This window comes from Rhineura floridana, chromosome 1, assembly GCF_030035675.1.
Source record: "Rhineura floridana isolate rRhiFlo1 chromosome 1, rRhiFlo1.hap2, whole genome shotgun sequence".
NCBI lineage: Eukaryota > Metazoa > Chordata > Lepidosauria > Squamata > Rhineuridae > Rhineura > Rhineura floridana.
This window is the reverse complement of record NC_084480.1, coordinates 107,214,204-107,226,847: the sequence shown is the minus strand read 5'-3', so window position 1 is coordinate 107,226,847 and position 12,644 is coordinate 107,214,204. Positions and strand designations below refer to the sequence as shown.

Genomic DNA, 12,644 nt, shown 5'->3' with positions numbered 1-12,644 from the left:
TACAGCAATACCATGGGCATCACACATCTGTTCACAAGGGAACAGCACCAATCAAATCAATGGATGCTATCCAGACAAAGTGAAGACATTTTCTATCCCAAATTTTCAGTGATAGAATTAACCACAGATATGGGCCATAACTTAGCATTGGAACACATGCTTTGCATGCAAGTTTCAGACCCTGGCATTAGCAGGCAACGGCTGTGGCTCAGTGGCAGAGTACACATTTTACATACAAAAGGTTCAAGGTTCAGCATCTTCAGATAGGACTGGGAGAGACCCCTGTCTAATACCCTAGAAAGCAACTGACAATCAGTGTAGACAATACTAACCTAGATGGACCATTGGCCTGGCTCAGTATATGGCAGCTTGCTATCTCCTGTGCTCCTAGGAAGGGCTAGGAAAGACTAGTGTCAGAAACCCTCAAGAGCCACCGCCAGTCAGTGCACACAGTGGACCAGTTTGCATGTCACATTAAACTATAGCTAAAAGCAAACTATGCTTTAATGTGGATGAGCAATGTGCTGGGGGGGCACACTGCTCCAAAGTTTTCATTCCACTTTTCTCCTGGTTCTGGTGCTGCTGTGCTGCTGGGAAACAAGACAGAGCCTAGCTTCTTGTGACGTCTGAACCCAGGATCTTGGTTTGTTTCATTCAAACAAACCACAAGCAGTAAGCCAAGAATAAACCTTGGAGAGAAACAAACCCAGAGCCTGGCCTGTTTCCTGGCAGCACAGCAGCAGCAGCAGCAGAGGTGGGAGAGCAGAGGAGAACTTTTCAGTAGCATGCATCTGCATGCTTCACATAAAAAAAGCAGAGAAGGCATATTCCTATGCAAATTTGTGCAGGCCAGTTAATAAGCTAACAACCATATGATTAATCAACTAAGATTTCTTGTAATTGGGTGACAGCACTAATATTGAATATATGCTAAAATTATACTTTATATAATTGGGAGACAGCACTAATATTGAACATTACTTGATATAATGGGAACATTCCATAATACAGTCAGTTTCCTATCTGACTGCTTATGCAATCACCATCATACTGTTGTTCTCATGACTATCTTTATGGTATCTCGTATGTGGTGAATCAACTGTAAGTGCTGCAATAAACAGTCTAGAGGTGGAGTTTTTATTTCTTATGGTTTGCATTATGCCAGGTAGAATGAAATATCCTGGAAAAGGGCATGGCGGTTTCACCAGCATCTTGAATTGAGCTTGGAAACTAACTGGAAGCCAATGAAGATGGTGCAACATAGACAAGATCTTGATGCCCAGCTCCTGTCAGCAGTATTCTGGACTAGCTGCAGTTTCTGGGCTTTCTTCAAAGTCAACCCAAATAACTCAATATAAACATTATCAAGGCATGGATAAGCATAGCTAAGCTCTCTCTGGCTCTTTGGATTTATACATGGGGCTCCTAATCCAGCAAGAGAGAGGGTTGAACTTGAATGTGTTTATCCTCTTACCTATATACAGTATGAGGGACATAGACTTCTCGTACTGGAAACTCCAGAATTTCTTTATGAGGACGGCTGCGGTTTTCAGGGAATGGCTTCACCTGTAATAACTCCGGGCTGAGAGAAGAACTGAGATTTTCTGAAGCAGGGGAGATCTCCAACTTCAGCAATCCTTTAAATAAAATATAATAATGTGAAAGCTGCATGCTACATTAAAAATAAGCATGACAGAAGAAAAAGCCAAATTTAACTATATAGGTAGGCGGATAGGGTCTGGTTCACATAGAGCCCCAGCATCCACATGGCCTGAGATGGCTGAGAGTGTAAATGTCAGTTAACCACCCTCCACAGGATATTTAGCACTAGCCGATTCTCACAGTAGCACTTTTGTACCAAAAGAGCAAACCTTGCTCATCCAATGCAGAGTGGAGAACAGATGGGGATTGGGAGGAGAGGTAAAATGCTATCTAGGGGAAATAAGAGCGAGAAGAGAATGAGATGAACTTGGGTAAGTAGGCAGCCTCAGCCCAGGAATAGGAATGCTACGAGAAGCCTGGAGGACGGAGGGACACAAGTTCCTCAAGGTAATACTCCACCACAAACACCCAACAGCAAGAAAACTGGTTGCCTGCTTTGACACTTGATGAACTCCCAAAAACAGACCCAATCAGGTTTGGATAATCTTTCTCAGCCTGACAAACCAGGGTTTATGAGGCTGGAAAAGAATCTTCTCTGTCACCCGTTTATTTATTTATTTAATTTATTTATTGCACTTGTATACCGCCCCATAGCCGAAGCTCTCTGGGCGGTTTACAGCAATCAAAAACATTAAAACAAATACACAATTTAAAAACATATTTTAAAAACAATTTAAAACACAATTTTAAAATTCAAAACAATATAAAAAAAACACATGCTAAAATGCCTGAGAGAAGAGGAAAGTCTTGACCTGGCGCCGAAAGGATAACAGTGTTGGCGCCAGGCGCACGTCATCACAAAAATCATTCCATAATTTGGGGGCCACCACTGAGAAGGCCCTCTCCCTTGTTCCCACCCTCTGAGCTTCCCTTGGAGTAGGCACCCGGAGGAGGGAATTTGATCTTGAACGTAGTGTACAGGTGGGTTCGTATCGGGAGAGGCGTTCCATCAGGTATTGTGGTCCCAAGCCGTGTAAGGCTTTATAGGTCAAAACCAGCACCTTGAATCGAGCTCGGAAACATACAGGCAGCCAATGCAAGCATTATCTGTCACTCCTGGCTTATATTAAGCCTGACTTCCTCGCTGCATCCAAAATGGGGAACTGGGGCTTAATGTCAGTTAACAAACCAGCATAATAAGCCATGGCTTACAGAGCTGGGCAAGATGGTCTGAATTCCACCACTATAGAGAAGCTTGGACATGGTTGGATCCAGTTTTAATACTAAAAATACCTGGTATGGATTTCACTCTTCTCTGCAGTGAGGATGATCTCTTGTAATCAGCTAGAAACTTGAATAAGTCTTCATCACTCAGTCTGTCTCCTTCCTGTGAACAGCAAGAAATTTGGTTAATGTTATAAAGATAATTAAGACCTATTTTTTGCAGTTAACTCTATATAAAAGATGGGTTTGGTAGGTATAAATATCCCACATTCATGTTTATCATGTGCCTTGATAGTAATTATTTAGCATTGTTAAATGCAACTCAGTTTATCCCTCGTATTCACTGACAAAAATATAGAATTAAAGGAAATTTTCAAAAAGAAACACAATCACAAAAAAGTATGCAAAATGTAACTAAGGCAAGATATTTCTCAAAGTTACAGAATTTGAAAAAGTAAGTTCAGCCATTTCTATTATTAATATGAATGGGAGCCATGTTATTTTAACTGTTTTGAGATATGAGAATTTACAGCTCAATCTTAACCATGCCTTCTCAGAAGTAAGTCCTACTGAATTCATTGGAGCTTACTCCCAGATAAATTGGGTTAAGATTGCAGCCTAAATAATTCAAACAGAGAACACTGCAACCGTATAAAGATTGCAGAACATTTTTTGTTTTCAGTATTTATTAGACAAGTACAACCCAGATTTTCCCCCTGAGATTTTCAATTTCCTATGCATCACAAGTGATAATAATAGTAGCAAAAGTACTCATATATTTTTAGTGCCATTCTGTGCCTCGGATGTAGTTTATTTCTAGCCAACTGAATGGAAAAAAGAAGTTCATATATTTCTGAGTTGAAACCTCAAAATCCTGAAGATGCCAATCTACAGGATAATATACTGTACCTGTTTATAAAACATGTTGATAGTCAGAGTGGTGGTTTTGAAGCTTGGCATGCCAGGAACATCCTCCAATCCAAGGCTTCTTTCAGAAAGTCTCCTAGCTTGCATTGCCATCATTTTCCTGTCACCGGTGGACCCTTTGCCTTCAGATGTGAAATTTCAAATGCATTTTTTGTTTCAATGACAAATTATTGCTATGTCAATAATATATTTACATTTGCAGGATGTAAAAGACTGTAGGACTTCCCCGTTTGTTCACATTTTCCATCATCTCAGCTTTTAGCTGCAAGAGAACTCTTAATGCAGACTGGGGGAAATGTATCCTTTATTTTAGCATGTGATAGGATTGCAAGTTTTATTTACTTTTTGGATATATAGTCCATAAAAAATGTAAATGTACTGCCTTCAAGTAGATTCTGACTTATGGCGACCCTATGAATAGGGTTTTCATGAGGCTGAGAGGCAGTGACTGGCCCAAGGTCACCCAGTGAGCTTCATGGCTATGTGGGGATTCGAACCCTGTAGTCCAACACCTTAACCACTACGCCACACTGGCTCTCTATATAGCCCATAACATATCTCTTATTCAACAAAGGTGTCAATTCCTCCATATTTCATTCATTTTAATAACAACCTTGCAGAATATATCACCACAGGCAATGAGAGATGGTGATTTGCCCCACACAGGTTCAAAGGCCACACACGTTACAAAAGGGAAAGCCTCCTGGAAGGACTTGTCCCTGTCACCACCAAAAATTATAGCACCAGTGAAGACAGCAGCTTGAAACTGCTGAATTACATCTCATAAAGAAGTTCAATACTATTCCTTTGGATCTGAATACAGAGAATGGTTTCCTGTCCCATTCCCAACTCCAGGGGTTAATAAAATAATCTTAGCAATGCTGAATCATAAATCTGCTGCTGTAAAGGATTATTGTGCCTATTTAGCATACTTTTCAGCTCTAATTCAGGGTTAGGAAACTTTTTTTCTGTTGAGGGCCCCATTATCTCAGGGGTAATCTGTCGGGGGCCATATTCCAATGGTAGGGAGGCTTGAGATAAAAGTGGGTGATGCTGGAGACAAAAGTGGATGGCCACTCCTTTCCCTCTCTCTCTTTCTGCCCCTTTGTTTTTCTACCTCCTTGACAAATGCATGAAATTAGGCTGGGAGCCGCATACCTGCTTTAACTGAATTATTTATGATTGGACTTTTAATATCTCATTGCCACTAACGTTTGGCAAAAAAAAATTGTCTTTCATTTTTGTCCTTTGTGCCCTTGTAAATTGCTAACATCATGAATATTACAAAGTGGGCCTCAATAGGATACCCATTACATTATAATCTGGGGACTGGAGCAAAGCCATTTTCTTGATTATATTGTTAAAATTATTTTGTGATGCTGGTTGTTTTTAACACTGTATTTTAAGGTTGTTATAACCCACCTTGGGACATCTGCGTGAAGGGGCGGGCAATAAATGTTAATAATGATAATACTTCGTATTTTATTATTAATGAGTATGCATATGTGTACATTCACATTGATGTACATTTAAACTTACCATTTAAAACTTCTAATTCTGCTATATCTCTTTCAAGTGTGGAAACACTGAAGAAATTTGCTAAACTTATTGGAATCCAAGCAAAAGGCATGCGGTACTTTCCCAAACGTTGACAAAAGGACTCAGCATGTACTTTTAATTTCTCAACTTTTTCTTTGGCCTAAAACGTAAGCAGAAAAAGGGAGTAGCTAAAATACGAGAAGACATGGCTAAAGTCAAAACAGAGATGCACTGGAAATTAGTTTGCAATACATTCTCTCAAGAATACTCTGGTGGGGTGCATATCAGAGGTGGACAGTACTACAGCCACAGACGGGCAGGGGCAGGGCAGGGCAGCCCCTTTTCTCTCTCTTTCTCTTCTTATCACTTCCTTCCCACCCCCACCTTGCCACCAGCATGGAATTAGGAAGTATTTACTATATCATAACTACCTTCCCAGCTTCATTTTCTTTTAGAACCAGGTAGGGTTCTGCACAATCTCCAATTTCTCCTTGCTGAAGGACTTTTTCAATCTACCAAAAAAAGAAAAGAAGAGAAATGAAAAGAAAGAAGAGAATCCAAATAATATAAAATAATATGAAATTTAATAAAGTTTTTTTCTAGGACTTCTATGTCAACATATTAAAATTTAGTACATTATAGTTGCTAATTATAACATGTTTTTCACATTCATATATATATATATATATATATATATATATATTACATGTAATGTACTAAATAAAAATATTTCACCTACAGAATAAAAACCATTTAAAGCCGCCTTGAGTTCCAGTTTGGAAAAAAGGGCGGGGTATAAATAAAGATAATAATAATAATAACAACAACAACAACAACAATAATAATAATGGCATCTGAACGACCTGTCTCAGTTACCTCTGCAGTTTTACAGGGCAGAAGGTGGAAGAAACAGTGGTATATGTTAAAACCTTAAAAATGAGTTTTGAAAGTTGTCCACATATTTTAAACTATCTTATTTATTTCATATCGAACACTGTATAGGTTGTACCCAATGCTGTCCCTGCACAAGTAGAACAGACTTCCGTTCATGCAACAGCATTTCATCTTCCTCTCTTTTCCCCTGCAGTCTCTATGTCCCTTTCAAATCTGCTCAGGAGGGTTGGAGCACCCTTTACAGCAGATTTTGCAGGTTCAAGGGGAGTTGCAGGGTAGAGAAATGAAGCAGGTCAGTCCATGCAACACTGGATTTCATCCAATATGAGCAAAATGGTAAAATGTTTTTACTAGGAAAAAGAAGCTTATGCTAAAAAACAGAGTTTAAAAAGAAAAGAGATTAAATAAATCTCAATAAAATACTGAGTACAGTTCTGCAGTTACCCCCATAACCTTAATTTGCCCTTGGATAAGGTTCATTCTCTTTTTCAAACGTTTTCCCACCCTAATCCAAATTCAGCAGTGTTCTATATTAGGGGTAGCATGATGGGGCCCATGGACTACATCATCCTGTCTATATATATATATTTCACCATGTAGTACTTTTCTGTGAACCTGTCATTCTAGGAGAAAAAGTATATTTGGGGGGAAATGACTTAACGGGCCAGATGGACCCTAACTGCATGCCCCTGCTTTAGATTTAGTGCTGCTTCACATGACACAGTAAGTCAAATGATGGCTGAGCAAGATTGCGCAAATGTGCAGGCTCCCAGAGATCACAGCCACTTTGCTCCTCCTCAGTCTTTTTTACTGACACACTATGCTGAGCTCAGTCAAGGTGCAGCTTAGTTAGTGTGTTGTCTGAACTGAGGTTCATGGTTAAGATCTCTCCTCACTATCCACAAGGTTTGTTCTTGGTTGTAGCTTGTAGTTAGTGACAACAGAGCTTCACCAGGAGTCCCAGTTCGAATGACCTGCTAAGCCAAACCTTGGCTTAGCTCATCATAGCATGGCATTAAAAAGGACTGAGAAGGAGCAGAGTGGCTGTGAGCTCCTCTAGGTATGCCATTTTTGGGCTCATTCACACGGGAGCTGAACACAATAAAGGCGCAGCTTTTGGCATGGTGACAGATTTGCAAGGTTCACACTTCCTACCCTCAAATCCGGTGTTTTCCTTTCACACAAACAGGCATTCCTCTGGAAAGGTTTAGTATTGCTGTTTCCTTGTGGTCCTGCCCCTAATTTTACATACTTACTCCCTCCAGAGTACTGATACTGCTAATGGAGACGGGAGGGTTTTTGTCAGTTTCATTGTTTCTTGTCAATTGCATACCCCTCAGCCTGAGAGTGGGGTGCAATTGACACAAAACTGTATGAAACTGAATAGAGGGTGGAGTGAGTGAAAGGCAGCTTTTGCGGGCAGCAGAGAGGTAGGGAGCTGGCGATGGGGCATAAGAGAGTCTGCCCAACTAAAAAAACATTGAGGCAAAGCACCTACACAGAGGAGCACAGCAAAACTAAGATGCTTTTTTTTCCCTTTTCACATTAAAATTGGATTGGTCTAATACTGGAACACTGTGCGATAGCTGCTGATTGCCTGCAACATCATGTGAACCATGCAAATTAAGTGGGGATGCAAGTAGCACCAATCTCACAGTAAGTCACCATGTGAACCAGCCTTAAGTGTGGTCTTCCTAAGCCATATTTTGGCTTACTTTGTCATGTGAACCAGGTCATACTCAGTAGAATCAAGAGAATTTTATGGCATCGGATCATTCCATAAAGTTGATATACCCCGGCTTGCTTGCCCCTCATTACAGTCAATTCTGGTTAATGTCAGAAATATGATGACAAAAGAATCCATCATTAGGATAAAAATATGACTTACCTTCAGTACTAGGTAGATATCTGGAGATGGACACGTTACAGAAAATACTGCAGACCTTGCCTGACTAGAGGAGTCAATACATGGTGTATGCAATCGTAAAAATCCTTTGAACTGTTCAGAATTCAAATCGCAATGAAAATTTTCTGAGATCTTAAAAGAAATTTAAAAAAGATATTTCATAATCCATGTGGGAATTATAGCAACCTATAATATGTAGATAATTACATTTGTGATACTTATATGTGCGTGCATTGTGTACTGTGTACTATTTAAGCATTGACATAAAACTAGTGCTGATTTCAGCCTCAGTGGACATTTTGTCTCTGGATAAAAGCAGAACTGTGCATTTTCAAACTCAGACACTACCTCCAATTGTTATCTCCCCTTTGCAAGATTATTGTGAAGACAAAATGAGACAACTAACCACACAAATGAACATATTGGCTTGTAGCCAATTAGGTTCTACTCAGAGTAGATCCACTGAAAAAAATGGACCAAAGTTAGCCATGTCCCTTGACAGATCTACTCTAAGTATAATGACCATTGGATAAACCTATAGACAGAATCTCAAAAGTCAGCCCTAACACTTAAAATGTGAACAATTTTGAAATGAAAAAAGATGTTTATCATTGCCCTTGGTTTTGTTCCTCTGCACTCTTACCTTTTTCCTTTCTTTTATATCATAGAGGGCTAAGCTTGCAAATAATGGCTCGATTTCAATCTCAAATCTGAAAAAGGAAAAAATGGAGGTACTGATTAATAGTTAAGCTCATTTGACATATGTAAACAAAATTAAACAGAATGGTTAATGCACAAAATATTTGCACTGACAACATTAATTTAATACAAGTTCTGGCTTATCCCCTTAATCCTCATTCCCAACTTTTAAATGTATGTGCATTGCATATTCTTCCCTCCCTCCCTCCTGCAGTTTTGAGAGTTTTAACTCACTGTGTCTATTTTACATGGTAAGTTCTTTGGGGGCAGAGTTGTTTTGTGGGGTTTTTTTTTCCTATGACAAACTGTAATAAATAATAATAATAATAATAAAATATTTGAGGAAACTATTTGAAGATCACTTCAATATATTTTGACTGGTGCCATGGTAAAATAGCATTTGAGATTGCCTTTGGTGTTTGTTAGTTTAAATTTGACCATTTTTAGAAAGAACATATAGTCAGAACTGAACAAAATGATTGTCAGTAATTATTTCAGGAGGACAATATGAGTTTAATATGGGTTATACTTTGGCAATGTTTCCCCATTTTAAAAAAAACAACCCCCATAGTGTTAAGAACAAATAAGGGTGCAATCCAACTCGCATTTACACTGGGCTGAGGGGAGTTGGATGTGGCAGACTCCCAGTTGAGCCAGCAGGGTCCCAGCTCAGCCAGGCTCTGCCGGCAGAAGCCCCACATCCTGGCTCTATTGTGTCAAAGCTGGGATCCTACTGGCTCAGCCAGGGGTCCGCTGGGGAAGCCTGGCCTTAAAGCTACAGCTTAAAAAATACTTCAGTAAAACTCAGACAGCGGACAAACTCTACCTCTCAAGCTTGAAAGAATGTTTTTAAAAATAACATGAGGTAGAGACAAGGCTTGCAAAATACTAGACAGAAGCATATTGTAGCTAGTTATTGCTGTAGATGGTTTGCTGACTATAAGAGAATCAAGCTGAATGTAAAAGTGCCCCAGAAGGAGGTGCAAATGAGCTGGAAGAGTCCCAAGGCGGCAGAGTGGTTTTCACTATTCAGAATGCACACGAGGATACTGGGTTGTTAACACATACACACGGCCAAGTAAAACATTTCCTGCAACTAGAAAACTGCTACATTAGAGAGAAAAGTTCAAGATCTGTCCTCTCCCTAATCTGCTAATTTTCTACTTGTATGGATTTTAAAAAAATGGGAAGCATCCATAAATTTGAACCCACACCCATAGTCTGAAGTTGTACGGTCCATTCTTCCACCTCAGGAGTCTCCCACCTTATTCTGCTGCATGTACAGATGCAGTGCCAACCTCTGATGGTCACATGATGGAACCATGAGTCACAGAGAGACTTACTTCAGTGTCTGTACTTTCACCAATATCCTATTGCCCAGATGTTCCCTTGGACACTCAGGCATTGGTCGTATCTCCACAGCATCCTCCTATTACCAAACACATTATAGCACAGTTATCTATTTTGGTCCAAGTATTCAGGATTCCTCTCTATCATCAGTCGCAATACATGCAGACACAGCCTAGGCTACATACAAAACACAGAGAGTGATATCCAACTACGTCATACTCAGAAAAGATTCACTGAAATAAATGAACTCCAGTAACTTAAGTCCATTGATTTCAATGGGTCTACTCTGAGCATGGATGGAGAACCTCAGGCCCAAGGCCAAATGTGGCTCTCCAAGCTTCTCTACCTGGCCCTTAGGACTCTCCCTACACCACACAACCTTACTAACCACACCCTTCACTGACTCTGCTTTGAGTATTTTGCCTGACTGGAATGTGTCCTTGAATTCTGATAATGCCTTTTGCTTGCCAAAATGAAGGACAGGTGTGTGCGTGTCTACCAGTCTAGTGTACAAACATAAAATTTATATTTGTTGCTTTATCTATTTTTGCCTTTGGCCCTGCCTGCCACTGGCATGTGGCCTCTGGAATGTTGCCCAGAACAGAATGTGGCCCTCGGTCTGAAAAAGGCTCCCTACCTTTAACTTAGTTGGATATCATCCAGTATGATATTAACATACAGCTCTTCCAAACCATGTCCTTCAGGCAATGCCACCAACAAGTCTGCCATTAATTAGCTGGTGCAACATTACTAAATCATTTTTTAAAAAGAATAGCCCACATGTTAATCATTATAATGTATTACTTCAAATGAAGTCAACAACACAGATTCTTAAAAGCTATTCCACCTCACACTCCCACCCAATTCTAACGAAGGGATGAGAGATCTATACATAAAACCTAAGCAAAGGAAGGACTGATCCACAAAGCCATAATAGGCTTTCATTTTTAGTGTGGAATGACAAGTTTTACTTAGCTCTTATTGAACATGGATGAATTTGGCTACATGATTATCTGAGCTCTCCACCAGAGCTTAGATGGTGATTCAGTGCCACGGCAAAAAACCCACAATGATTCAGGCTATGTCTGCAGTTCTGGGTTTCCATAGGTTGGAGGTTCTTTATTTGGTATGCATAACATACCAGATGTATATTTGGTACACAGTAGGCATGCCATCAGACAAAAATGCAATTTACTGGATGCTCTTTGACACACTTCCAGCCTATGGGATCTGCATATGTCATACATTTGCCCTATATAGTCACAGTCAGATGCAATGTCAGTGCTACAGGAGCTAGAGATGCACTCAGTACAGGACTTTGAGGCAGAAATCTAGGGCTCTATTCAGCAGAATGAGCAGGAGGTTCCCCAAATACAAGAGGGCTGGATTATCACATTTTGAAGTGAAGGAATGAAAGTTACCATCTAAGAACACACACCCCGAAAACCATTACACTGTGAGTCTAAAAAACCCTAAGTGCAACAATGACATGAGCAGCCAGAGATAGTTCCTCTTAAATATTATATGGAGCTACACATTCTATCATGCCACTGTTCCAGTTCAAATAAAATAGGAACATTACAGCACCCACGGAGATGCATTCCAAGAATATTCTGCCTTACAACAGCCTCTGCCAATCTGATGTTCTCCAGATGTTTTGGACTACAGCTATGACAGTTGGTTTGGACTACAATGGCTGTGCTGACTGCAGATGACGAGAGTAGTAGTTCAAAATATCTGGAGGGCACCAAGTTGGTGGAAGCTGCCCTATAACAATAAGGTCGAGTTGACACAGAGAGAACAAGCCCAAGCAAAGCACAGTGGTGAGAAGTGTTGGGGATACAAGCTTACACCTGTGAGGCAAGCTCACAACAGTTCTTTGAATCTTAATTCTTTATGACACATTTCCTTTTTAAGCGTGCCAGTGTGAAATGCAGACGTGCTGTGAGATTTATGGCTCACCTCATCAATACTAGGATACAGTGCAAACAGCTCTGCAGGCCTGTTGGCTTGCCGTGCCTCCTCATTTTGCCTCTGAAAGTCTTCTGCACTAATGTGCTGCAGCAGATTTGCCAGACGAGGATCGGGCTGCAGACTCCGCAGGTCAAAGTCCCCAGATGTCAGTGTGGCCCGACTGGATTCATCACAGAGGACCTTTAAATGCCTGGGACCTATCTGTTCAAGAGAACGTGAAGTAGTAGGCAACAGAACTAATCACTTCTGTTTACAGATGTTAAAGATACTCAGTATTTCTCTGCCATATTGCATTTGAAACACCTTTGAAATGTGCCTGGGGGGGGGGGAATCCCAAGACCAAGTAATAGAACAGGGGTGGAGGGAACCTTTGGGATTTTGCAGGCCAGATGCTTATCAGATTCTAGTCTCGTGGGCAAAATGTGATGGCTGGGTAGGGCTACTCACCTGTCAGTCACTTGACATCACAATGACATCAGGTGATTGGGTGCCTTGAAGTCTTGAAGTTGGGACTTCAAGGCACCACAAA

General features: G+C 40.4%; 1 protein-coding gene across 3 annotated transcripts in view; it reads right to left on the bottom strand.

Annotated features, from left to right (window-relative positions):
• The window catches only part of DOCK8 (dedicator of cytokinesis 8), a 171,982-nt gene that overhangs the window by 108,784 nt on the left and 50,554 nt on the right, over window positions 1–12,644 (bottom strand). For all 3 annotated transcript variants that reach the window (XM_061628825.1, XM_061628816.1, XM_061628835.1), the window contains 9 exons: window positions 12,104–12,316; window positions 10,135–10,220; window positions 8,736–8,802; window positions 8,075–8,224; window positions 5,724–5,804; window positions 5,293–5,452; window positions 3,736–3,875; window positions 2,896–2,989; window positions 1,475–1,637 (listed from right to left, as the gene is read on the bottom strand). In XM_061628825.1, coding sequence (XP_061484809.1) covers window positions 1,475–1,637; window positions 2,896–2,989; window positions 3,736–3,875; window positions 5,293–5,452; window positions 5,724–5,804; window positions 8,075–8,224; window positions 8,736–8,802; window positions 10,135–10,220; window positions 12,104–12,316 — 1,154 coding nt within the window. The remainder of the gene's footprint in view (window positions 1–1,474; window positions 1,638–2,895; window positions 2,990–3,735; window positions 3,876–5,292; window positions 5,453–5,723; window positions 5,805–8,074; window positions 8,225–8,735; window positions 8,803–10,134; window positions 10,221–12,103; window positions 12,317–12,644) is intronic.